Source organism: Dasypus novemcinctus, chromosome 7 (genome assembly GCF_030445035.2).
Source record: "Dasypus novemcinctus isolate mDasNov1 chromosome 7, mDasNov1.1.hap2, whole genome shotgun sequence".
NCBI lineage: Eukaryota > Metazoa > Chordata > Mammalia > Cingulata > Dasypodidae > Dasypus > Dasypus novemcinctus.
The window spans coordinates 56700101-56724631 of NC_080679.1; the positions used below are offsets into that span (position 1 = coordinate 56700101).

A 24531-nucleotide genomic window follows, 5' to 3' on the forward strand; every position below is an offset into this window, starting at 1 on the left:
ACTGTGATAGAGCTCCTCTGGCTAGGAACTCAGCACTCCCTCAGTTGTTGTTTTTAATTGTAACCACTATGAAAATATCCAAACATTTTTATGTACCCTGGATATATGCCCTGGAGAACTCCCTACCAACTGTGTGTGTCCTGTCAGTAACATCCCACTGGTATGACTATTATTGAAAAAAAAAGAACAGAGGCTCAAACAGATGCTTGTACACTGATATTCAAGGCAATATTCACAATAGCCAAAGGTGGAAAACTTGGAAACACAATAGCCAAGTGTCCATTGACACTTGAACAGATTAAAAAAAATGTGGTATCCATACAATGGAATATCAGCAATAAAAAGAAGTGAAGTTTTATACTGCATGGAGGAACCTTGAAAACATTGTCAGAAGTAAAATAATCCACACACTAAAGGACAAATATTGTATGATTCCACTTCTATGAAATATGTAGGACAATTCATATAGAGTAGATTAGATGTTACCAGGGAGAGAGGGGAATGGGGAATGATTTCTTAGTAAGTACTGAGTTTCCATTTGGGGTGATGAAAAATTTTGGAAATCACAGTGGTGATGATTGAGCAACACTGTGGATATAATTAATGCCACTGATTTGTATACTTAAAAGCCAAAATGGCAAATTTTAGGTTACATATATTTTGCCACAATTTAAAAAATTATTAAAAGTCATCAAGCTCCTTACTCTTAAGATCTATTTACTGTATTTAAATTGTATGTTACGATAGTACTGGGAAGTGGGGTAAAGCACAGGCTTTGAGTTAAATAAATCACAAGTTAAATCTTAGTTCTGCTACTTATTAAACCTCTTAAAGATTTTTTTTTTAAATTTTTCTCCCCTTCCCCCTCCCCAGTTGTCTATTCTCTGTGTCTATTTTGCCGCATGTTCTTCTTTGTCCACTTCTGCTGTTGTCAACAGCACGGGAATCTGTATTTCTTTTTATTGCGTCATATTGTTGTGTCAGCTCTCCGTGTGTGCGGCGCCATTCCTGGGCAGGCTACACTTTGTCTTGTGCTGGGGCTCTCCTTACTGGGCACACTCCTTGCGCGTAGAGGCACCCCTGCGTGGCAGGGCACTCCTTGCGTGCATCAGCATTGTGCATGGGCCAGCTCCACACAGGTCAAGGACACCTGGGGTTTGAACCACAGACCTTCCATGTGGTAGATGGATACCCTAACCACTGGGCCAAGTCCGCTTCCCACCTCTTAAAGATTTTTAAGCTATGTTATGAGACTACAAATATGTATCTCATTATATTGTTGTGAGCATGATAATGTAAAGTGCTCAATATGTAGTACCAGAAGCCCAAAACAAAACAAAACAAAAAGGCAGCACCCTACATGATTCTAATGCATAGCCAGCACTGAAAATTACTGCTATGTGTTAAACAAAATATACTAGTTAAATGCACAGACCCTGGAGACAGATTGCCAGGTCTTCTTCCACTTAGTAGCACTATGAACCTACAAAAATTACTTAATTTTCTATGCCTCAGTATGCTCACCTGTAATATGCCAATTATCTACACTGACTTCATAGTTTTGTTGTGAGGAACAAAATGAGTTAAAATGTGTCAAGTAGACCAGTACTTGTTACATAGTAAAGGGTCATAATGTTTGTTATCATTATTATGTTCTATCAAGAAACATCAATCTTACAAGGTTGACTAACAAGTAGCTGATGATTATTTAAGTAACCTTGTTAAAATTTTTAAAAACTGAAGTTTTAAATTTGAGAATGGAAAATATAACTTCTTAAGAAATTAGCTAATTCCATTATGTAATATACATAAAACATTTTAAAGGAGAAATTGGGATATGTTAGAAAATAAAAATGTTATTACTGGTTGAACCATGTTAAATATTTAAAGGAGATGAAGAAAGATATCACAGCATACATAGTTTGTACTCAATACACGTTTGCTGTATGAATGTTAACTGGATGAAAATCTATTTTTTTAAAAACCCTGTAATCTTGATGAAATATGTTTTGGTTATTTACCATGCCATATTTACAAAAGTTATTATTTTCTCCCATTCTTACTTAAAACCTAAGGTTCTGGGTTACCACATAAAACACATGATTTTTAATACAGTTTATTTTAAAACAGGTATTGGAAATAAGTATTTTTAGCTCTTGGACATTCAAATTCAGGATTTTTCTTGTATGGTGGAAAGTAAGTTCAAGACAAATGTCACCATTTGTAATTAATTACAGTGTTCAAATTTTCACATATGGTATTAATCTTCCATTTACTTGAGAAGTCAATTTAAGTAGTTACTTGGGAAATACAGCAAAAGTTATATCCAAAAGAATATTAAGTATATGTTAAGTAAAAGCAGCTGCTACCTTTGTACTTAATGTCAGTAAGGTATTTAGTAACTTGAATAGAAATAGTAATTCTGAATAATATTGTGGTTTGAATTGACCAGTAGTCAATTCATGATGTCTTTGTGACTAAAGATTACATCTAACTATAAAACTATAAACTATTCTCAGTAGTACACAGTTGCTAATACAATTTTTACTTTAAGTAGAAAATATGTTGATAGCTATTGCAAATGAAAGCTTAGGCTACTTGGACTGAGAACCAAGTGGCAGGGAGAATCCAGGGCACATGCTCTAAATCTGGATTCTAATCCACTAGAGGAAAGAAGAGAAAAATATGGATTCCAAATACAACCTGGCGACAGGTAAATTTTTAGATGAAGTTTATTACTTATAATCCTAGTAAACTGACACCTTGGGGGCTCACAAAGAGATATAATGCTGACATTTCTCAAAAGCAACTAGAAAAATATCTTTTATTGTGAGGATACAAGGCAATAGCTAACAGGATATAGTCTCATCTTAAGCTGTTATACTATTCCTACTTCCATTGGAACTGGAACATCTATTTTTTTTTTCTATTTTCAGGCAGCTCTCAATTTCTCATCTCCCTGAACTTTTGTGGATTTACTGTATTGAAAGTTAAGTACATTGTTCTTTAAACTGCATAGTTGCATCATTTAGGTAAAACTAAAGAAAATCATTTCAATTTTCACTCTCCAAGTAGTGAGATAGGAAGAAAAACCATAAAGAACAGATTTATTACTTCTTATTCAGAAGTAATCTGCATTCACAACATGGAAGTAGGGCATCTTGACAACCGTCTAAGCCTACATCCTAGTATTTCTTTAATCAGAAAACAGTGATTTTACTATCAAGTATTTCCCATTATCTCATTTGTTAATTTTTTCCCTGTAATATAGAACTAGTAAACATGTTCCTTTGTCTGTACCATCAACGCTATATAGTTCTTCTGCCTTTAGGACTCTAATTATTCTCTTCTGCAAGAGAGAAATTTATAATTAAAATATAGATGTTGGGGAGCAGATGTGGCTCAAATGCTTGAGTGCCTGCTTCTCACATGGGAGGTCCCAGGTTTGATCCCAAATGTCTCCTAGAAACAAAAACAAACAACAAGCAAACAGATGAAAGGACCAACTCCGGGGAGCTAATTTGGCTCAGTGGTTGACTGTCGGCTTCCTGCATACAAGGTCCCACATTCAATTCTCGGCCCTGGTACCTCAAAAAAAAAGCTTACATTTCCAGGATTCTCAGCTTAGAGGAAAAAGGCCAAAATTCTGAGTTTCAGCCCATCCTCAATTTCATTGGCTCCATTTCTTAAAATGTACTTTTACATTAAAGCACTCCAGGGTTGGAGTGTTGAATTAATTTTGTTCTTAGATGCTTAGGGATGCAATCTTAGGTTTCTGCTCTCATAGCCCATTTCTGGCACAGGCTATGTTTATGCAACCAGTATTAAAATAAAATCAGTAACTTTAGTAGTTTATGCTCTCATTTTTTTTTCAAAGCAGTTTTTGTGTCCCTGCAAATAAATTTCAACCTTATCCAGAAAAAAATACCCAATTATCCCTAAAGTATTTATAATAATAGTCCTATCTCATAGATTATTTTCAAGACCAAATGACATAATTCATCTAAAATGCTTAGCATAGTATCAAGTGTATAGGAAAGCTAAATAAATGTTACCTATTACATTTAAATTTTTAACTTAATCCAGGGAAAACCATACCTTTACTACTAGATCTTAAACTTCATGAAAGTAGGGATTATTTGCTGCTACATGCCTAGCACAATGCTTGCCATACAGTGGGTTCTGGATACCTATTTGTTGAACTGAATTGACAACTATCCAAAACAGCTCAGGACACACTGCAGGGAAGACCTGTCCTACTGGAGCAGGTGTTCAACAGCTGGATTTCTTTCCATATGGTTAGCTGTACAATCCAGCCCTCAGGTGGCACATGAAAAGAAAGAATTTTTAAAAGGCAAATATGTAAAATATGTCCTGGCTAAAGACAACAGACTTACTTCTTGCCTTTTATAAGAACTTATTTTCAAAATATATATCATGAAATATCATGATTCATGTAAAACCACATTTAAGGAAAAATGTCATTCCAGTTTTTGTAACATAAAAATTTGCAACGTGATAGTGACATTTACTGAGTACCACACAATAATAGCATGACAAATACTGTATTAACAAGTCATTAGTTACAAATGTAGTTCTAGTGTCTACATGGGAAGAAACCTGGCACAGGTGCATGTGAAGATCTATGTAAGGTTTCCTTACGTGATGCTAGGTTTAAAACTGTATAAAACTAGTGTCTTACTTAGAAGAAAAAGCTTCAGTGAAACTCATTTTGCTTATCACTTAAAAGATACTCTGTACTGACTCTGCAGAGCAGCATTTCTAGGAACAAAGAGAATTCTCTAAGTTAGGACCCTCACAAATTAAGGGAATTGGACATGCAAGTCCTAAGACCTGGGTTCAAACCTCAGTTCTGCCAGATACTGTGTGACTTTATATTTCTCTAAACTCATCTTTTCTTCTGTAACATGGCAATACTTACTTCTTAGTGATGTCATCAGGGATTAAAACTCTAAATGCACCAGGCAAATATGAAGGCTTTCTAGTAACATTTTAATAAAAACATTAACTAAAATCTTCTAATTGCAGATAAATCCAAGAAGTAAAATAAAGAAGAAAGGACTCTGAGGTAGAAGGAACCTTAGAAACCATATGATTACAATCCCCATTTCCTACATAGATGAAAAACTGAGGCTCTCAGAAGTCCACATTCCTTGACATGGTTTATTTGGTCTTGTCAACTTCACTTCTCACTAAGCTAGGCACATTAAACTTCTCTTAGTTCATAGAAAATATTAGTCTCCTTCATACCATCAGCTTCCATCTCTACCACCATTACTCAGCAAACTGCTCACATACCACTCCTACACACACACATAGTCTACCTGGCTAACTGCTATTCTTCCTTTAGATTTCAGCTTATATATATCACTTCTTCTGACCCTTCAATCCTAAAAATGCTAATCCCCTATCACAGTAGAAATAAATACTCTGAAGTTCCCAAGCTACAGTGTCCATTTCTCACTCAAAGGAACAAGGACTCCTTGGAAAAAATGGCTGATTCGGGTATGGGGTAGGAATTGTACTAGATGTGCCTGGAACATCTTTTCATACTAGAGAGCAAAAAAGCTATAAAAACCTGCTAGGATCATATCAAAAGGGTTCAGGAGCCAATTAGAAAAGGCTCCCACTGTCCAAAGATGGGGCAATCTGAGCATCAATAAGAATAATTGAAATGGACTGAAGTACATCAACAGGTTTAAGTCCATAATTTCATAATGATACTAAATAAAGAAAAACCTGTCATTCACTGTTGGAAGATGCTAGTGAACAAAGTCAAATGATTATAAAAGAACCATACCACCAAGTAGTTAAATATTAGATATGAGTTAGTTTCTCTTTACAGAAAATCACCGTCTTGTAACCCTGAATGAATTAACAGATTTAGGCATTGATCATCACTGGAAAGAGACAAAAAGAGACACAAACAGACACTATACCTTTAGTAACGGGGGATAAAAATCACCTATGAAGTAGTTCTGACAGAATAAATACATACATACACACATAAATAAATAATAAAAAGAACTCAAACCCAAATCTGATCAAGTCTCTAGATCCAACTGTCAGTTTACAGAAAATGAAAGAGCACATGCTAAATGGCACTATAGGCATAAACAAAATTCAGAATGTGAAAATTCTATAGGAAAAAAGACTTAGTTCTTCAATAAGTAAACAGCAAAGAAAAGTAAGAAGAATGAAGATTAAAGGAGATTTAAGACACATAGCAACAAAACACAAAGCATGAAATCTAGTTGAATCCTGATTCAAATAAGCAAAAAAGATATTTATGACAAAATTAGAACTTTGAACACTGGATGTCTGCTAACTTAAGGAATTAGTGTGAACTGTTTTTAAGTTAAGAAAATAGTTATTATGGTTATGTTTAAAATATGAATGTCTTTATCTTTTAGAGATACATACTGAAATATTTATAAAATAAATGCTTTTATGCTTGGATTTGCTTCAGAATAATAAAGGAGATGGGGAAGTAATTTGGGGCATGGTTGAAGCCAGAATGACCATGAAATGATTTTCAGTGAAACTGGATGATTGATTCATTGTACTGTTTTGTCTACTTTTGTGTATGTTTTAAAAAGAACAAAACAACCAATCCCATCAAAAAAAAAAAGATGGGGAGAAAAGTTAATATATGAAGACTTTCCCGATAGGTGTTAATAGTGGCACTTATTACTTTAAAAAGATAGTGTCATTCTAAGACTAAATGAGCTAATGAAAAATTTAAAAGAAGGTCAGGTGATGGATTATATTTAAAATTTTTTCCAGATGTTTGACATAGCATTGAAATGCCTTAGATAACAATACATGATTGGCAGTATAGTTCCACTCTAAATTTTTCTAGTGGACTGGCTCACTCAAAACATATCTTGTGTTTATGTTGATTACCTTAGGTCAAAAAGAAACATCCATCATGTTATTTTTGAAAAATTTATTCAGGTGATCAGACATAAAGATGGCAAGTAATATGTAATTATTTTAATCAAAGACAGATAAAATCACATATTTACCTACCAAAAAAGTCACTATAGTTTAGAAGTTGTCAATGAATAATCAAATTTTAGAAGAATTCCCTGAATTATACTGAATAGGGATGGCATTAACAACACTAAATTAAATCTGCAATAGAACAATTTTATGTATTTTGCTACATATTTGGGGAACCAATTTAAGGAAGTGAAAAGATATTTTTTTAGACCCTTCTGTTTTAACTGGTCTAATGCTAAATCTTAAAAAACCCATGTCCTGTCATAGGAAAAGCTCTTTAACATAAAATGGAAAAGAAATAGAAGAAAATGGTCTAAAATTTTAAATTGAAAAGATTGGAAAATCTTAGGAATGAACTTAATAAATCAGAAAGCAGTTAAGCCTTGTACCAAAACAAAAAACACCCCCCCCCCCCCGAAATAAAAACAAAACAAAAAACACCACACATCAAAATTAAGAAAAAAAGTGAGGCCACAATGGTATTCTAGCCAAGCCAAAAGGCATTTTCCATTCCACTTTTCCATAAATAAGTTAAAAAATTTTTTTAAGCCCAGTGAGTCATATAGAATGGAAATAAAGAAGCCTTCAGGTCACATGCAAGTTCTGGAAACTTACTTCAGTTTTTCCTCTTCACTCAATGTCTTCCACAGTTCTTCAATTTGTTCTGTTGCATCCTCCAAACTGTTCTTAGAATTTTCTGTGAGAACCTGAGCACGATGGTCTTGAACAAAAAGGGCACATGCTGACAAGGGTTTCTTGATTACTTGATTGCTAATTAAATCATAAGCTGTAAGTTGTCCAGATTTGCTATCTACCACATTTGACTTTTTATTACAGGAATCTTCACTGAGATTCTTTTGTTCAGGGATTGGATGACTATTATTACTTACTTTACATGCTAAACTTTCTTGTGGTACTAAAATTTTCACAGGTTCAATGTTCTTTCCCATTGAATTTTTAAGTGCACTTCCCTTGCTCCAGTCATCTGCACAAATTTCCAAACACTTCTCTGGGACTGCTTCTCCTTCATTTTCCTCATTTTCATGTATATGGCCTTTATTGCCATTTTCTGATTGGGTTTGCTTAACAGAACCTACAAAACTGGTTTTATTCTGTGTGTCCTCACATGATATATTATTTGTTTGGATCTCCTGAAATGTATTTTCCATATCTTTACCAGTGCTAGAATTCCCATTGCTAAAACGACAATCACAATGATCACTAACACATATCTGATGATTTAAACAATTAGTATTTTTTTCAGAGTCATCATTATGCACATCATTTTGGAAAGGAATGGCTGAAATATCAACATTTGGACAATTATTTCCAGATGATTCTGCTTTATTAAAAAGCACATCTGTTTGTGCTGTTTTATTAACAACCATGTCAGCGGAGGAAACATCTGTTTTATTATTTTCACAAGAATTTGTACTAGGTAGTGGTCCATAACAAGCCATCATCAGATTTTCAAGAGCAATTAAAACAGATTCCTAAAAATAAAAATTAACATATGTTAGGGCAAATTATAAAAATAATAAACAAACAAGATTTAAAACAACAGTAAAAAATGAAAAATGTAAATAAGCAAATATTTTCAGGTGAAAAATGATTAAGGTTGCATAAATTTGTAAATAGCATAAATTAATACAAAAATTATCTGATAAAAGCTTACCTTATTTTGTAATAATACTTGACTTTTATCTGGTGTTAAATTTACATCCACATCAGCTGTAGGTATATCAATTTTTATAAAGAAAATGGGATACAAACGAGTAGATTCCTTTAGGCACTTCAGATTATAGTAATGCCGGATTAACTAGAAATATACATAATTAACAAAAGACAGAAATATCATGTAAATAAAGACAGTATTGCCAACATTGAAACATTGCCTAATGGAAGAGATTCAACTGAGAAAGTGCAGTGGAGGTAACTGAATATTAGGAAAAGCAGTATCTAAGTAGGAATAGTAATTTAGAGGCTTTGAACACAAAGCAACAACATTCACAGGAAGTACAACTAGCCAGTGCAACTGGTTTCATGGTTAAAAGATCATAATGTTGTGTCATTTCTGAAGGCCTAAAGTTTAAATCCAAAATCTGCTACTTCTTAACTATGTGACCTAAGAAAGTCACCTAACATGTTTTCTCACTATATATGGGTATATATACTGTGAAAAGTAAATAACACATCATGCGTAAAGTAGCTAGCGCAATGCTTAATAAGCGTTACTGTATCTTTTTCTTTTTTAAAATTTATTTTATTTCTCCCCTCTCCCCCTCATTGCTTTTTGCGCTCCCTGTCTGCTTTCTATGTCCATTCGCTCTGTGTTCTTCTGTTTCTGCTTGTCTTATCTTTAGGCAGCACCGGGAACCAATTCTGGGACCTTCCGGAATAGGGGAGAGGCATTCAATCTCTTGTGCCACCTCAGCTCCCTGGTCTGCTGCATCTCTCATTGTCTCTCCTGTGTCTTTTTGTTGTGTCACCTTGCTGCGCCAGCTCTCTGCACAGGTCAGCACACAGTGCGGGTCAGCACTCTGTGTGGGCTAGCACTACACACGGGCCAGCAATATGGATGGGTCAACTCACTGGGTGGGCTAGCTTGCACTTTACCAGGAGAACCCAGGAATCGAACCCTGGACCCCCATGTGGTAGATGGAAGCCCAATCACTTGAGCCACATCTGCTTCCCTTTTCTTCTTCCTTATATGAGAACGAATTATTGGAAATGATCCTATTAACAATTTGACAAGTAACAAATCTGATTTTAATCTCTAAGCCAAGCGATATTTTTTCTATAAGAAATTACCTTTAATATGTCTTTTTGATGTACTGGTCGGCTGTTTATAAAGATGAAACTCCTTTCTGGAGTTGAAAGGCTTGTGAAAGAATGGTCTGCATCAAGCTTTGGAAGAAATCCACTTACAGCAACCTGTAATTGTAATACAATAATTACAGAATTAATTTAATATGCAATGTCACCAGTAAATGTGGTTGCATGGGTCTAGCTATACACCATACATTAGAATGTACAAGAAGGTACAAATGAACAAATGGATCTTAATCCTAATGTCTAATGTGTCATAGGCTTCCTGGAATCCATGTCTTAAGCATTAAACTTAAAGAAAATGCTGAAGCCTGTTAAACTGGTGTCCTCTGCCTCTCTCTTTTTGTAATTTCATTTTAAAGAAAAATGAAAACACAAAATTTTCATGAATCATCATACTTTCAAATATTTAACTGTCTCAGGACTTATATCATGGATACCATTCTCTACATAACTATATCTTCTTCCTGTTGTTTTTTGTTGTTGTTGTTGTTTTTAAATTTCTTTCTTCACATTGTAACCTTCTTCTGGCTGTATGCCCTTTTCTTAACCACCTTTTTCTGTAAAGAAGAGGCTTTTCTATCTTTATGCTAAGTATGCTTTAAAGCCTATCTGACTAGATTTTCATTTCTCAGAGTTAAAATAAAAACCTCTTTTATTCTTTGAATTAACTTTCTTTGGGCTAAATACTGACTGAAATGTTATAGTGTGAGAACTTTTACACAAACATTTTGTTGATTATTTACATGCTATCATTTCTGTATTTTACAAATGTCTAAAGAGGAGGGGGGAAATGAAGGAGGTCCTAGAAAAGAAGATCAGACAGAAGTGATAGAAGGCAGGGAAAATATTCCTACTTTCACCTTAAGGCAATATATAGGGAGCAGATATAGCTCAATGATGAGTACCTGCTTTCCATGTACAAGGTCCTGGGTTCAATACCAGGTACCTCCTAAAAAAATAAAAATAGAGGCAATATATAGAGAGTTGTTAAGAATGTAATATAAAGCAGACTGACTTGGTTTGAATCCCATCTCCACTACTTATTAGCTATGTGATATTGGTCAAATTATTTAAAATACAGTCTTATAATCTCTCATCTGAAATAACTAGAATTAGATATGTTATTAACAAACACTAACAGTAAAATTTCAGCCTAGATTAATAAGGAAAGTCAGCAAGTCTGTGGAGGTGCTATTTTTAGTTAAACAGAACCCAGGAGGCTCCTTACCAATATAGTCTGTATGCTGCCACCTATGTCGATGGTTATCCATGTCCTTGGAAATAAGTGTTTAAAGAGATGCATTACTAATTTTAGACTACTAAGTGCATTATTGAAACAGTGCCAAATTGTACCAATTTGTAAAAATAAATTAATACATCTGGATAATCCACTACTGAGTGATACTACTTAATTAACTGTAAAATTTCACAGCATTTATAAATGGTGGTATAATTTACCAGGTAACACGAGACCCCTTTTAAAGCACTTGTTGAACAGCAGGAAGAGCTGCCTGCTTAGTCTCTGAAAGACTTACTGGGTTTGTGGATTAAAAAGTTCTGCCTGAATAAGATAAAAACTTACGAATAAAATTATATGTGTATAATATTGTTACTGTTTTCCTTTCACACAATCTTGGTTGGTCACTGAATAATTGTGTAGTTTGATATTATTTATGAATTCCAAAAAGAAATGTAGATTATGTTTGAAAACTGGTCTGTTCCTCTGGTGTGATAAATCCTGTGACTTGTATTAGATTCAGCTGAGACGTCTTTAAATTATGTTATGATTATGGCTTTGCTGCAACCACGTCATTAGAGTGCAACTCAGCGTCAAGTCCCAGGCCCCTTGGGCTGACAAAACAGACTCACACAGAAGTAGACACACAGAAACAGATACACAGGAAGAGAGAGTGCTCCGTAGGGAAGGCCCCAGAAGAGAGATGAGTCTGATAGTCTACAGCTGACCTTGTGAAGAGACCACAGCAGCAAAGCCCAGAAAGAAATGAGCCCCAGGGAGAGAGACTTATGCTAGCCTACAGCTGAGATTGGAAAAAGCTGGGACCACAAGTGTTAAGAGAAAGGAGGAAGGCTGAACATTGCCTTCCATCTTGCGCCAACACGTGGCAAGAGATTTTGGGTGAGAGAATACCACTTATGGTGCCTTGAGTAGGACTCTTTAGGGCCTTGTGACTGCAAACTTCTACCTCAAATAAATACCCTTTATAAGAGCCAACAGAGGGAAGAGGATTTGGCCCAAGGGACAGGGCATCTGCCTACCACATGGGAGGTCCAAGGTTCAAACCCAGGGCCTCCTGACCTGTGTGGAGCTGGCCCAAGCACAGTGCTGATGAAAGTAAGGAGTGCCATGCCACGCAGGGGTGTCCCCCGCTTAAGGGAGCCCCACGTGCAAGGAGTGCGCCCCATAAGAAGAGCTGCACAGCAAAAAAAAGTGCAGCCTGCCCAGGAATGGTGCCACACACACGGAGAGCTGACGAAGCAAGATGACACAACAAAAAGAGACATGGATTCCGGGTGCTACTGACAAGAATACAGGCAGACACAGAAAGCAGAAAGTGGGTGAGGGAGGAAGAAATAAATAAAAAATAAATCTTAAAAAAAAAAAAAAAAAAGAGCCAACAGAGTTCTGGTACTTTGCATCAGCACCCCTTTGACTGACTAATACAATAATGATTATTTCAAAACACTGAGCTTTAAAATGACTTAGATAATTTTAAGAACTAAAACTACATTCAAGTTATATAGAAAAGTAAAATAAAACAGCAAAATCTTAGGAATGCTATAAAAATTGAAAATCAGGCTAGTTCACAGAAAAAAGAATGTCTGTAAAATATAAAACCAGTATAAAATCAAAATCAGATAGACTTGTGTGATTCTGTGCCCAGATACTCCTCAATCTAAGAAGGAAAAACAAAATGCAGAGCAAAATACAAACAAAAATCTCTTCCCTGATTGTTTCTCAACTTTGGACCTCTCTCTCTCTCCTCCTCTTCATCTCCAGCCTCCTATAATTTAGCTTCTACCTCAACCACATCAATGACCAATTCCAATGAACATTACTTAGTCTTATTTGATTCTGTAATCACCTGACAACCGCCTTTTTGGGAAATATTCTACTTCATGAGAATTTGTTTCAACCTTCTCTTTCGGTCTTTCTGCTTCCTCTTCAATCTGCTTTATTGATTTCTCTTCCTTTGCTTACTCCCTAAAAATGAAGATGGTCCCCATGGGTTCTATCATTATGCCCCTTTTTTCTTGCTCTCTATTTACTCTCCCAGAGTAATTTCATCCATATCTATAGTTTCAACAACTATTCACATACAATGATGCTATGACATAGATTTATAGCCTCTATTTCTTTCTGGACTTGCATATACAAATGTTTGCTTCAACTGGCTGTCACAAACATCTTCTCAATTTCACCACATTCAAAAGTTAATACACTATTTCATTCCACTTCTACCCTGCTATCCAATTGGCTTCTCTTCCTCTATTCCTTTATTACTCAGTCATCAAACAGTTCCTCTTCCCCACTGTTCTGCTCTTGAAAAATAATCCTAACTGGTTTCCTAAAACTAGTGTTTCCTCTTTCAATAAGCCTCCATAACACAATGGAGTTATGTTTCTAAAACAGAAATTTAAGTACTCCTGGTCAAGACAGTGGAGTTCATGGGAATTCCCGTCTCTCCCATCCCAACTGAAAATACATAGCAGTGATAGATAAAATCAGTTTTTTAAAATTTCAAAGATCTAATCACATAAAAGTAAGACAAATGTCTTTACAGATGCAAAACCTTTAATAGGAAGTGATGGTTGAAGTCGAAAGTCCCATGCACGCCAATATAAGAAACAAACTATGTCAGTTGGAAACTTAATTCTGATATGGAGATGGGATCAGAAAACACCCCAGGCAAGGCAGGGGATTGAAATCAGTCTTTCCATTTGAAATCGGGCCTGTGATATGCCCTCTCCAAATGCTTAATATACTGTGATTACTGGCTGGGGCTGTTTGCCAAGGTCACAAGAAAGAGCAGAGAGAACTCCAAAACCAAGAATAAGGCTAACCCAAGTCTGGAAGGATGAACTGCTTGAACTAAGAATATAACACGTTGTTTTGAACTGGGGCTTAGGGTTGAGGTGTGTGTGTGGGGTGGGGGGTGGGGGGTGGGCGGAGGATGGAGAGAAGAAAAAAAAAATTCCCATTCAAATTACTTTCAAAATTAAAATTTCAAAGAATATAAAATAGCACAGAATTAGAGAATTTTCTCTTAGGAAAACAGAAATGATAGAGCAATATGTAAAGAACTTTGAAATTAATATGAGTAACATGTTAAAAAAAGAAAAATAACATCCATTAAAAATAGAAAGTATAGAAACCAAAACTATAGCTATGAATCAAGTTTGGAACAGAAGAATATGAAATAAATTCTGAATCCAGGAAATAAAATACATAGTTTTGGGAATACAAATGAGGCAGTTCTAAGGAATTCACCCAGAACTTAGCATGGAGTAAAGGCAGACATAAAAATATAAAAGTAAAGACAGATGTTAAGAAGAACAACTTGATTAACTCCACCATACATTTAAAAGGAGTTCTAATATCACACCTCTTTTTCCCTCACCCTGCCTTTAGCAAATCCTGTGGCCACTACCTCCACTTTGATGATACAATTTCTTCCATTGCTAGAGTAACAATAACCCTTGGAGCTGTCCTCAATCATATTGCAGGGACAAATGCAGGACATTATATACTCTGCCATAACCCACTGAATGGACTGGGAGAGAGTGTAAACTACAACATAAACTATAACCAATGCTGTCTAGCGATGCTCCAAAATGTACTCAACAAAGCAATGAATGTACCACACTAATGAAAGAAGCTGTCGATGTGGGAGGAGTGGGGGTTGTGGGGAGTGGGGTAGATTGGAACCTCTTATATTTTTTAATGTAAATATTTTGTGTGATTTATGTATCCTTAAAAAAAAAGATAATTAAAAAATTGGAAAAAAACCCACAAAAACATTTACACATAAAAAAAAAAAGGAGTTCCAGAAGTTCGTAAAGAATGGTCATGGCAGAAAAACAATACTTGAAAATAATATATTTTTTGAGATTCGAAAAAGGACATATGAGTTCTCAGGTTAAAAATACATACTGAGGGAAGCGTCTGTGGCTCAATCAGTTGGGCTCCCATCTACCATATGCGAGGCTCTGGGTTCGTGTCCCAGAGCCTACTTGTGAAGGCAAGTTGGCCGGTGCGCTGCAGAGAGCTGACGGCCCGTGCCCCATGGAGAGCTGATGCAGCAAGATGATGCAACAAAGGGAAACAAGCAGACACAGAAAAACTGTGCAGCAAATGGACAGAGAGTACAGAAAGAAAAGAAAAACACCAAAAAAAAGAAAAACACCAAAAAAAAAAAAAAACAAGTTGTAAGAGGGGGAGATAAATAAATAAATCTTTTAAAAAATATACTGAGAATTTAAGCCATTTAAATAAAATAAATCTACAAGTGGATACATCATAATGAAACTGCAGTTATCAAATATAAAGATAAAATCTTAAAAGCTAGCAGAAAGAAAATATTCCTTTACAAAAGGATTACATCACTGACATAACACTTCTTATAAGCAAACAATGTAGTAACTGCTTTAAAATGCTGAAAGAAAAATAACTATTACCAGAGAATGCAACGCATAGGTCAACTGCATTTAAAGAATAAGGGAGAAATAGAAATTTTTTAAATCTGAGAGTTTTAAATACATACATACCCTTGCTGAAAGAACTATCATAGGATATACTTCATCAAGAGGAAAGCTAAAGCTCAAGAAAGAAACAAGATACAGAAAATAGCAAGAAAAGATATAAATAAGCTAATAAATATAACTGAAAAAAAAACTTGCTTTTTTACAACACAGGAGGAGATAGAAGAGGGACTTCAGAGGGTTATGGAATTATAAAATCTGTATCTGATTTAAGAGGAAGTACAGAGATAATGAATAATTTTAGAATATAATTATCTATGTAAAAGAAAATTAAAGAGTAACCATTAGAAGAACTTAAATAGAACTGATAACTTCCAAACTGGTTGGGGAATAAGAAAAAAATAAAGGTAACATCAATCAAATAGAAGACAAAGAAGCAACAACATATCTAAATACACAGTAATAAAAATAAATGTAAAGGAATTAAACTCATTGTGCCAGTTAACCATTTACTGCCTCTCAACTCTAAATTTTCCTTCATTGCCTAATGTGTGAAAATGGATCTGGACTTTCATAAACGTTTTCTATGCCACTTGGCATGTTAATCTAGTCAACAGAGGGCACTGGAGAGACATTAGGGAGGAAAGAGTTTAGTGTCATCGTTCCAGTGCTCACTTAGCAGTACAGACAACTTTCTAAGCATCTTGCTCCAGCTGCATGCAAGAGGCTCTCCAGCAGGCAGCTATTACAGCACACACAATTTCTCTGGCACCCGCCTCCTGGAATATACAATGGATAACAGCCATCCAGTAGCCAGCAACTTTCCCCTGGGATTGCCCTCAGATAGTTATGCAGCAGAGTGCCTCTGGTGAGGTTCCCTGTGGATAGCTTTCTCCAGCACCCTAGAATGTGGATTTCCAGCAAATTCCTGAGGGCAGATTATCAGAAAGCTTTGCCTGTATGGCACCAGAGTAACTTTTCTGCCATTAGGGAGCCATATCCAAACCCTTGGCAAGGTTTGGAGCTCAGCCATGGTTGGCAGGGGAGGTGGGGTGTGCTCTTGCTGTGGTGCTATCTCTCAGCCTGAGTTGGTGACTGCTTTATTTCTGCTATTCCAATTTTCTTTAGATATCTCTTTTTTTCTTACTGGCTAATTCCTTGTGACTACAACCACCTTTTAGAGTTTTGTGGTTTCTCTGAATGGACTAATATGCACATCTATTAAAGACCAGAACCTACCAGCCTGGATAAAAAAGTTAAATGCATCTACAGGAATTCTCAAGTGCTAGAATTTAAAGAAAACAACAGAAAATGATAGAAAAAATTACGCCAGCTGGTATAACAATATTAATATCAAATAAATGACTTTTTAAGCCAAAAAGTTTGAGTAGATATAACCTAAAGAAAAAAGAACAAGACACCAAAAGGACAGAATAACCATGATCTTGTAAACATCTGTAAATAAGAGTCTACGACAACACCCACTTCTCCCTTCCTTTTTCCTACAAGAATCGCTCCCCCCGCCCCGCCCCAAATATCCAGCTACACTCTCCTTTAAAAGGGAATCCTGATAACCTAAAGAAAATACACACATGGCATTTTCATGGTGTCTTTTATTAGTCCAGAGGTAGGCAAAAAAGTTAAGGGGCTGTCCTGGTTTGAGTCTTGTGAACCCCAGAAAATCCTGTTTTTAGACTGAACCCAGACCTGTGCCTGTAAACCAAATGTGCATAGGGCCTTTTGATTAGATTCAGTGAGAGCACCCTTTGATTCAATTGCTTCAGTTAAGGGCCTTTGATGTTAGATTGCGGGGGAATCAGGGTGTGTCTTAATCCTTTACTGGAGTCCTATATAAATGAAGGAGAGAAGAGGAGAAGAGCTGCCATTTTACTGAGAGACTGAGAGAAAGAGACTGGAATCAGCAGAACAACTGAAGCTGAAGCAACAAAGCTTTGAGGAGAGGGGAGAGGATTTCTATCTTAGTTTGCTAAGGGCTGCCAATGAAAAATACCAGAAATGGGTTGGCTTTTATAATGGGAATTTATTAGGGTTCAAGCTTACAGTTTTGAGGCTGTGAAATGTCCAAATCAAGGCATGACCAGAGATACTATCTCACCAAAGACTGGATGCTGGAGGAGAAAGTGAGCCTGGAGAAGGCAGAGACTGCCTGCCATTCTGTCTTGCCACGTGGCAGGAGTCTAGGATCACATGCAGGATGCCACTGTTCATTAACCTACTGATACTTTCTCTTAGAAGTTATAGATTTTCTCCTAATATTTTCATGGATAGTAAAGACTCATCTTAGTTTTTTTAAACACTCTAAAACAAAGTTCAGATAACTGCCTAAGTCATAAAGCAATTGTCAATGGGGACCTGAATAGTGTTTCTAAAATTTTATCTATCAACAAAAAATAATCAGTGATAAACCTACTAAGCTTTTCTTAAAGGGACCCTGGGTGTCTATTTGCTTAATTTAAAAATCAACAAGTTGTTGATTGTACAAGGGTTCACCCTATCAATGGACTTTCAATTAATACAAATAGATAGATTCTATAATAGTATAAGTCAATAGTAAAAAGCACCCTGACAATGATTAAAAAAATAAAAATAAAAAAGACAGAGTTATACATTTTAATACTTTCTCAGAACCTGACATCTCAAATATATATTTTTCAAGCACACTGAGCCAAAAAAAAAGCAGCTCCACAAATCCCAAGTAATCACCATGTTCTCTCTGACCACAATACAACGAGAAATCAGTAATTTTTAAAAGTTTAAAAGCTCCACCAATCATTTTAATGCTTAAAAAAATATATAACTAAATCTATTGATTGAGATGAAATCACAATATAAATTTTAAGTATTTAGTAATTCAGAGATGAATACAAGTAATTTTAAAGTAGAACAGAGTTGGAAGCAACACTACATTATGGAAGTTCTGGACAGAAGGGAAATGACATGATAACCATTCCAAAAAACCATAGTAGAAAGAAAGAGGAAGGGAAAGACCTAGTCTGAAAGTCATAGAACAACCTAAGTCATAGGACAATATAATTTGAACTCAATTTTTTTTAAAAGGTCAAAAGTGAGTCAAAAAAGAAGGAAAAGAATGACAAAATAAATGAAACAAAATGAAAACTAACACATCCTAACAACCAATAAAACAGAATAAGAGATCCCAGAAACAGAACTAGACATATATGAAAACCTGATATATGTCAGAGGTGGCATGGTAGGATCAATGGTGCTGGGACAACACAAAAGAATAAAAATGATGCCTATCTCGCACACCATATAAAAAAAGTCAATTCCAGACCAAGGACGTAAATGTAAAAGGCAAAATTGTAAGTGTTTTAGAAAAGAAATAGAGTATCTTTATAATCTCGGGAAATATGAGGCTTTCTTAAACATAATTTTTAAAGCACAAACTACACTCAAACGATGGATATATTTTACATTAAGATGTTTTTAATCATCAAAGACACAAAAAAAGTGAAGAGACAAGCCACAAACTGGAAGAAGATACTTAAAACCAATTTTATTTTAAATTAATAGGGAAATATTGCACACAGGTGACAGAGGGTACTTGAGGGTGACTGCTTTCTTCAAAGGACTATGACCTTGGATTTACCTTCTCCCAGCATTGTTTATTACTTGGAAACCTACTAGGTTAAAATAAATGTTATCATGCAACATTACTTAGTGTAAAAATGATCCCTGATTAGTAAACTCCATCTGGACTTGGAAAACTGAAATTGAATTATAAAAACCTCATGGGAAAACTACACTAGTCTTCCCTGAGTAGTTGGTCTCCTGTAATTAAACATTGTTGGGAGGTGGTTCCACACATACCCATTTGTTTTCTTCCTCTCCAACAAAGTACCCCTTTGGAAGGGAAGGTGGTGAATGGGAACTGGGAAGTCACCCACTAATGCCTGTTAAGACTCCCACTGAAGAAATACCTGATGATATCATGCTAACATGCTGTGTGTCTTATCCTATATCCTATAAAACTAAGTAAACCTGGTACCAGCTTAGGACTTTCTGTGTCCTTAGCCTGTTAATGTCAATCTAAACTGAGTATCTCTCTACTAGTGGTCCTGTAGAACAGGTGTTCTATCTCTAGTATTTTATTTACATTTATTACAAATGGGATGCAAAAACAAAAAAACTATTATTTTTTTATTTTAGATGGTGAGTATATAGGTGTTTATATTAAGCCCTATATTTTTCTTTTAACAAAAATATCTGTGTTATTTTTTATACAATTGGCATTGGACCATCCAATGCCAGGTGTTTGCACCTGGCTTTCTTAAGACAGGTGTTTTGTTTGTTTGTTTTTAAAGATTTATTTATTTATTTATTTCTCTCCCCTTCCCCCCGCACCCCAGTTGTCTGTTCTGTGTCTATTTGCTGCGTCTTCTTTGTCCGCGGCATGGGAATCTGTTTCTTTTGGTTGCGTCATCCTGTATCAGCTCTCCGTGTGGGCGGTGCCATTCTTAGGCAGGCTGCACTTTCCTTGGCGCTGGGGGGCTCTCCCATTGTGCACGCCATCAGCACTGTGCATGGGCCAGCTCCACACGGGTCAAGGAGGCCCGGGGTTTGAACCGCGGACCTCCCATGTGGTAGATGGATGCCTTCACCACTGGGCCAAGTCCGCTGCCCCAAGACAGCTGTTTTTATTCATTATTATTAGATTAAAAATTTTTCTATAACAAAAATTTTTATATTATCTTACTCAAATCAGGTACCAACATTATTACTACATCAGGGTTTTTTTTTAAATTAAGGTATTATTTACAGACAATAAAATTCTTTAGTGTACAGTTGTGCAAGTTTTGACAAATGCATATATTTGCGTAACTATGACCACATTCAAGATATCGAACAGTTCTATCATCCCCCAAAATTTGCCTATGCTCCTGAAACCCCGAGGCAACCACTTATCTATTTTGTCACTATAGTTTTGCCTTTTCCAGACTGTTTTATAACTAGAATCATACAGTGGTACTCTATACTTTCTTATATTTCAATTTTTTTCCTATTAAAAAAAAATTTAGCCCTCCTAACCCCCTCCTACTTGAAAAATTTTGATGTTCCCAATACCCCCCAAAAGTCATTTGGCACCTACTATTCAGTCTCATTCATTACCTAGTACTTGCATCTTTTTTCCTCCTGCTTCATGCACCTTATATTCCTATTGCATTGAGCGTGCATACACACATACAAACACCCCACCCCCAGATCTTGCTTCCCTCTCCATCCACATGCTATCCCCCTTGTCTGAAATACTTTTCTCCAACTTTGTATTAAAACATTAAAAAAAGATTAAAAGTAACACAATGGTTCCTCTGAGGAGTGAGTTAAGGCAGGGGTGGGTTGTTATTTTACCTCACAGCCTTATAATCTACATGTAATAGGAATTTTTTGTTTATGGAAAATAACTGTTGTTCTCCTCATCACAAATGAGATTTAGTAGGTTAACTATGCATAGGGTAGGAAGGCACATGTTAAGCCCATTAATTTGGCAGGCAAGCAGGTCCTCTGACTATGAAGAACATTAGAGTTTTGTCATTGCTCTATCTTGGATGAGCAATACCTGCTGCCCTGAATGCTGCTTGTCAGTCTTTCTTTGAGAGTTGAAGGATATCCCATAACTGGTTAGTATGACAGAATCAGTATCAAAATTTAGTAGACAAATCACTCCAGTAACTAAGAAAGGCCACTATACAACTACCCAAAGAATTGAAAAGATTATTCATGTTTGGAACTGATGTGGTGTTTAATATCAAGTCATTTTTAAGCCATCAGCTTTTTTCTTGTAGTATCCTTTAGTCAATTCCTTTAAATTTCAGTTCTGTAGCAAAACTCCTCAGGTTTTCATTTCTCAGATGCTATTCCCACTGGTCATGGGAATCACTAGCACAAAGCCAAATAGTGTTATTTCTGCTCATCGTTAAATCCTCTACTTATGTTCTTAATTAATGCAAATATTCCTGCCCAAGCTGTTGCTGTGCTCTATTGTGCTAGTCTTAAGAATTTGATCCAGTTATAGGTATAACATTTTTACGTTTATTTTAATGTTCTATTTACCCTCTTTTCCATTCTAGTCCTTTTTTTTTTTTTAATTGCTAGTGACAACCCATTAAACAGATTTCCTTATCCACTAAATGGGTCTTGACTCAGTTTAAGAAGCACTGATATAGAGTAAAGATGAGCAAATTATGGCTCATGGGCCAAATCCATCACTGCCCATATATTTCTAAATAAAATTTTACTGGAACACAGCTATACCCACTCATTTACACACCATCTTTCAGGCTATAACAGCAGGGTTGAATATTTGTGATAGAGATTATCTGGCTTGCAAAATGTAAAATATTATCTGGCACTTTACAGAAAAAGTTTGTTGATCACTAATCTACAGTCCTCAAACAACTCATTTTTCAGGGAGACTGGCTGGGCTAATAATTGCATATATCCTTCAAGAGGATTATGACCTTCCATTATTCTGAAATTAATTTGGTCATGCAATTGGGAAGGGAGATGAATTAGTCAGCTAAAGTGGTGCTGACGCAAAGTACCAGAAATCTGATGGCTTTTATAAAGGGTATTTATTTGGGGTAAAAACTTACAGTTATAAGGCCCTAAAGAGTTCAACTCAAGATTGGTTTCTCACCAATGTCAGTTGTCAAGTGTAGAATTAAGATAGTAGGTGGTCTCTGCCTGGTCTGTTGGGCCTTAGCTGTTCAGCTGCTCTGTTCTCTTAGACTACAACTATCAGGCAAATGGCTCATCTCTCCCCAGGACTGCAGGATCAAAGTTCTCTCCTCTTCTGTGTCATGACAAAGTTCTCTCCTCTGGCATCCACGGAGCTCTTTCTCTTTTCTCATGTGTCTTCCGTGTGTCTTCCTGAGTGAGTGTCTATTTATATAAGCCCACCAAGGAGGCAGGGACTTAACCTGAGTTACACCCTACTAACTGGTTGAATCAAAGCCCTAATCTTAACCTTACTTAGTCAAAGACATCTCAGCTGAATTTAATATAATCAAAGGGGATCATTCCCAGAGGAACAGATCAGTTTACAAAAATAATCTCTCTTTTTGGAATTCATAAAAAATCTCAAACTGCCACAGGAATCAAATGAGCTCATTAAACAAACTCTTTGCATTCTCACTGTATGACCTAGTACCCTTACTGTTGCAGGCTTAGTCCTCGAAATAAGCTTAGATTATTACTATTAGAATCAATCTGTAATCTAAATGGGGAGAAGGATGACGTGAAAATATTAAGGTAAACATAAAACACAGGTTAGGTTTGCAGGTGGGACAAAGAGATCTTCAGACTAGTAGAAATCAGGGTAGCAAGCACCTTTTGTGCAACTCTCCCTGGAAGTCATGAATCTTGCACCAATTTTGGTCCAGCTATCAATGAATACAGAGCCAATCACAACATCAAAACCTGCAACAAAGCCACTTGGAAACACCTAACAAAAGCTACTACAACAGTGGTGCATCTGGGACCCCTATCCATAATTTGGGAGATTCTTCTCATGTGGGGTCCCCTCTGGATAAGATGGGGATCCTTAATATTATGGGAAGAGGTATATAAAGATTCTCCACATCCAAGGTTCCTGACAACTATGGATCTGCCATGTTCAGTCCAAAGGACTTTGGTGGTGAAGTTTTACAAATTGAAGGTATGTAATGGGTATAGAAGTGGAGTAAAAGGAGGAAGCATTAGCAGTTGGCAAGCAACTTGATATTGCTGTTGGCCCGCAAAGGGAAGGGGATCAAAGAAACTCTGATATTGGACAACTCTTCTCCTTCAACCATACAAACCCAGAAAGCATAAGGTGGTTACAGGTAGTTGGTAACAACACAAATACAACAACCAGTTAGATACGCAATACAAGAATAGAAGAGGGGTTTGGTTAGATGATCACTGTAATCACAGAGACATCCCAAAGTTTAATTATCATTCTGGCATCCACTGGCACTGGAAGCATTCATCAACATAAGCTTTCCAAATTCCCTCATTCGTCCACATAGGAACAACAATGTGAAAGTGGAGCAAATTTGAGTATCTATGATAAGATTTTCAGCAGCCCTTAAATAAAATTCTATCTCAAGAGAAAACTAAAAACTCGGTGTTCAAATACAGATCAGGCAGCATATTTCAATACAGATCAGAAAAAATTCCCAACTGAAGAACTCGCTCATTTGATAGTCCCATCCACACATGGAACCATAGCTAATCAAGGTCAAGATCAATGCTTTTCATATTTAAATCACTTGGAAATCTTGTTAAAATGCAGATTTTGATTTGGTAGGCATGGGATGATCCTGAGTCTTCATTCCTAACAAGCTTCTAGGTGATGCCAGTGCTACTAGTCTTCAGATCAGATTGACAGCTATACTATCTAGACAATGTTACCATATATATCAAGCCTGGATCTTGTATAATAAACTGCCTGGATTACCAGTGTAGGTAACTAAGTCCCATGAAGAAACAGGGACCAGGACACAGCAGGAATTCACACAGTATTCTTACCATCCTGAGTCAGTCATCAATCAAAGGTGGCACTGGGTTTGTTGAAACTATCAAAAAAATTAAGGGAGCTCCAAACAACTGGACCCATGCTCCAGGCACTAGAGTTGGGCATCAAGGCTGGCCTGACCTATTACTCCTCAGACAGAGAGAACCCTAAGACTAATCATTAATTGAGCACAAGCTCCAATCCAAGAATCTAATGAGAGATAATCAATTATGATAATCACTAACCAAGAACTCAATACTATAAAGTAAATAGGAGAGGAAGCAGAAGCAGAAGAGAGATTTCAACAAATTATAGAAAATGGGACAAGTAGAATAGAGCAACCAACTTTCAGGAGAACTCAAGAGAGCTGTCGGTGGACAAACAACAACAATCAAAACAAAATAAAAGGACCC

The 24531-nt window shown here is 36.1% G+C and overlaps 1 protein-coding gene across 1 annotated transcript in view; it reads right to left on the bottom strand.

Moving 5' to 3' along the window:
• The window catches only part of PMS1 (PMS1 homolog 1, mismatch repair system component), a 98912-nt gene that overhangs the window by 17755 nt on the left and 56626 nt on the right, over nt 1–24531 (bottom strand). Inside the window, exons 7-9 of the mRNA XM_004452543.4 lie at nt 9838–9960; nt 8702–8845; nt 7642–8519 (exon numbers count right to left, since the gene is read on the bottom strand). Coding sequence (XP_004452600.1) covers nt 7642–8519; nt 8702–8845; nt 9838–9960 — 1145 coding nt within the window. The remainder of the gene's footprint in view (nt 1–7641; nt 8520–8701; nt 8846–9837; nt 9961–24531) is intronic.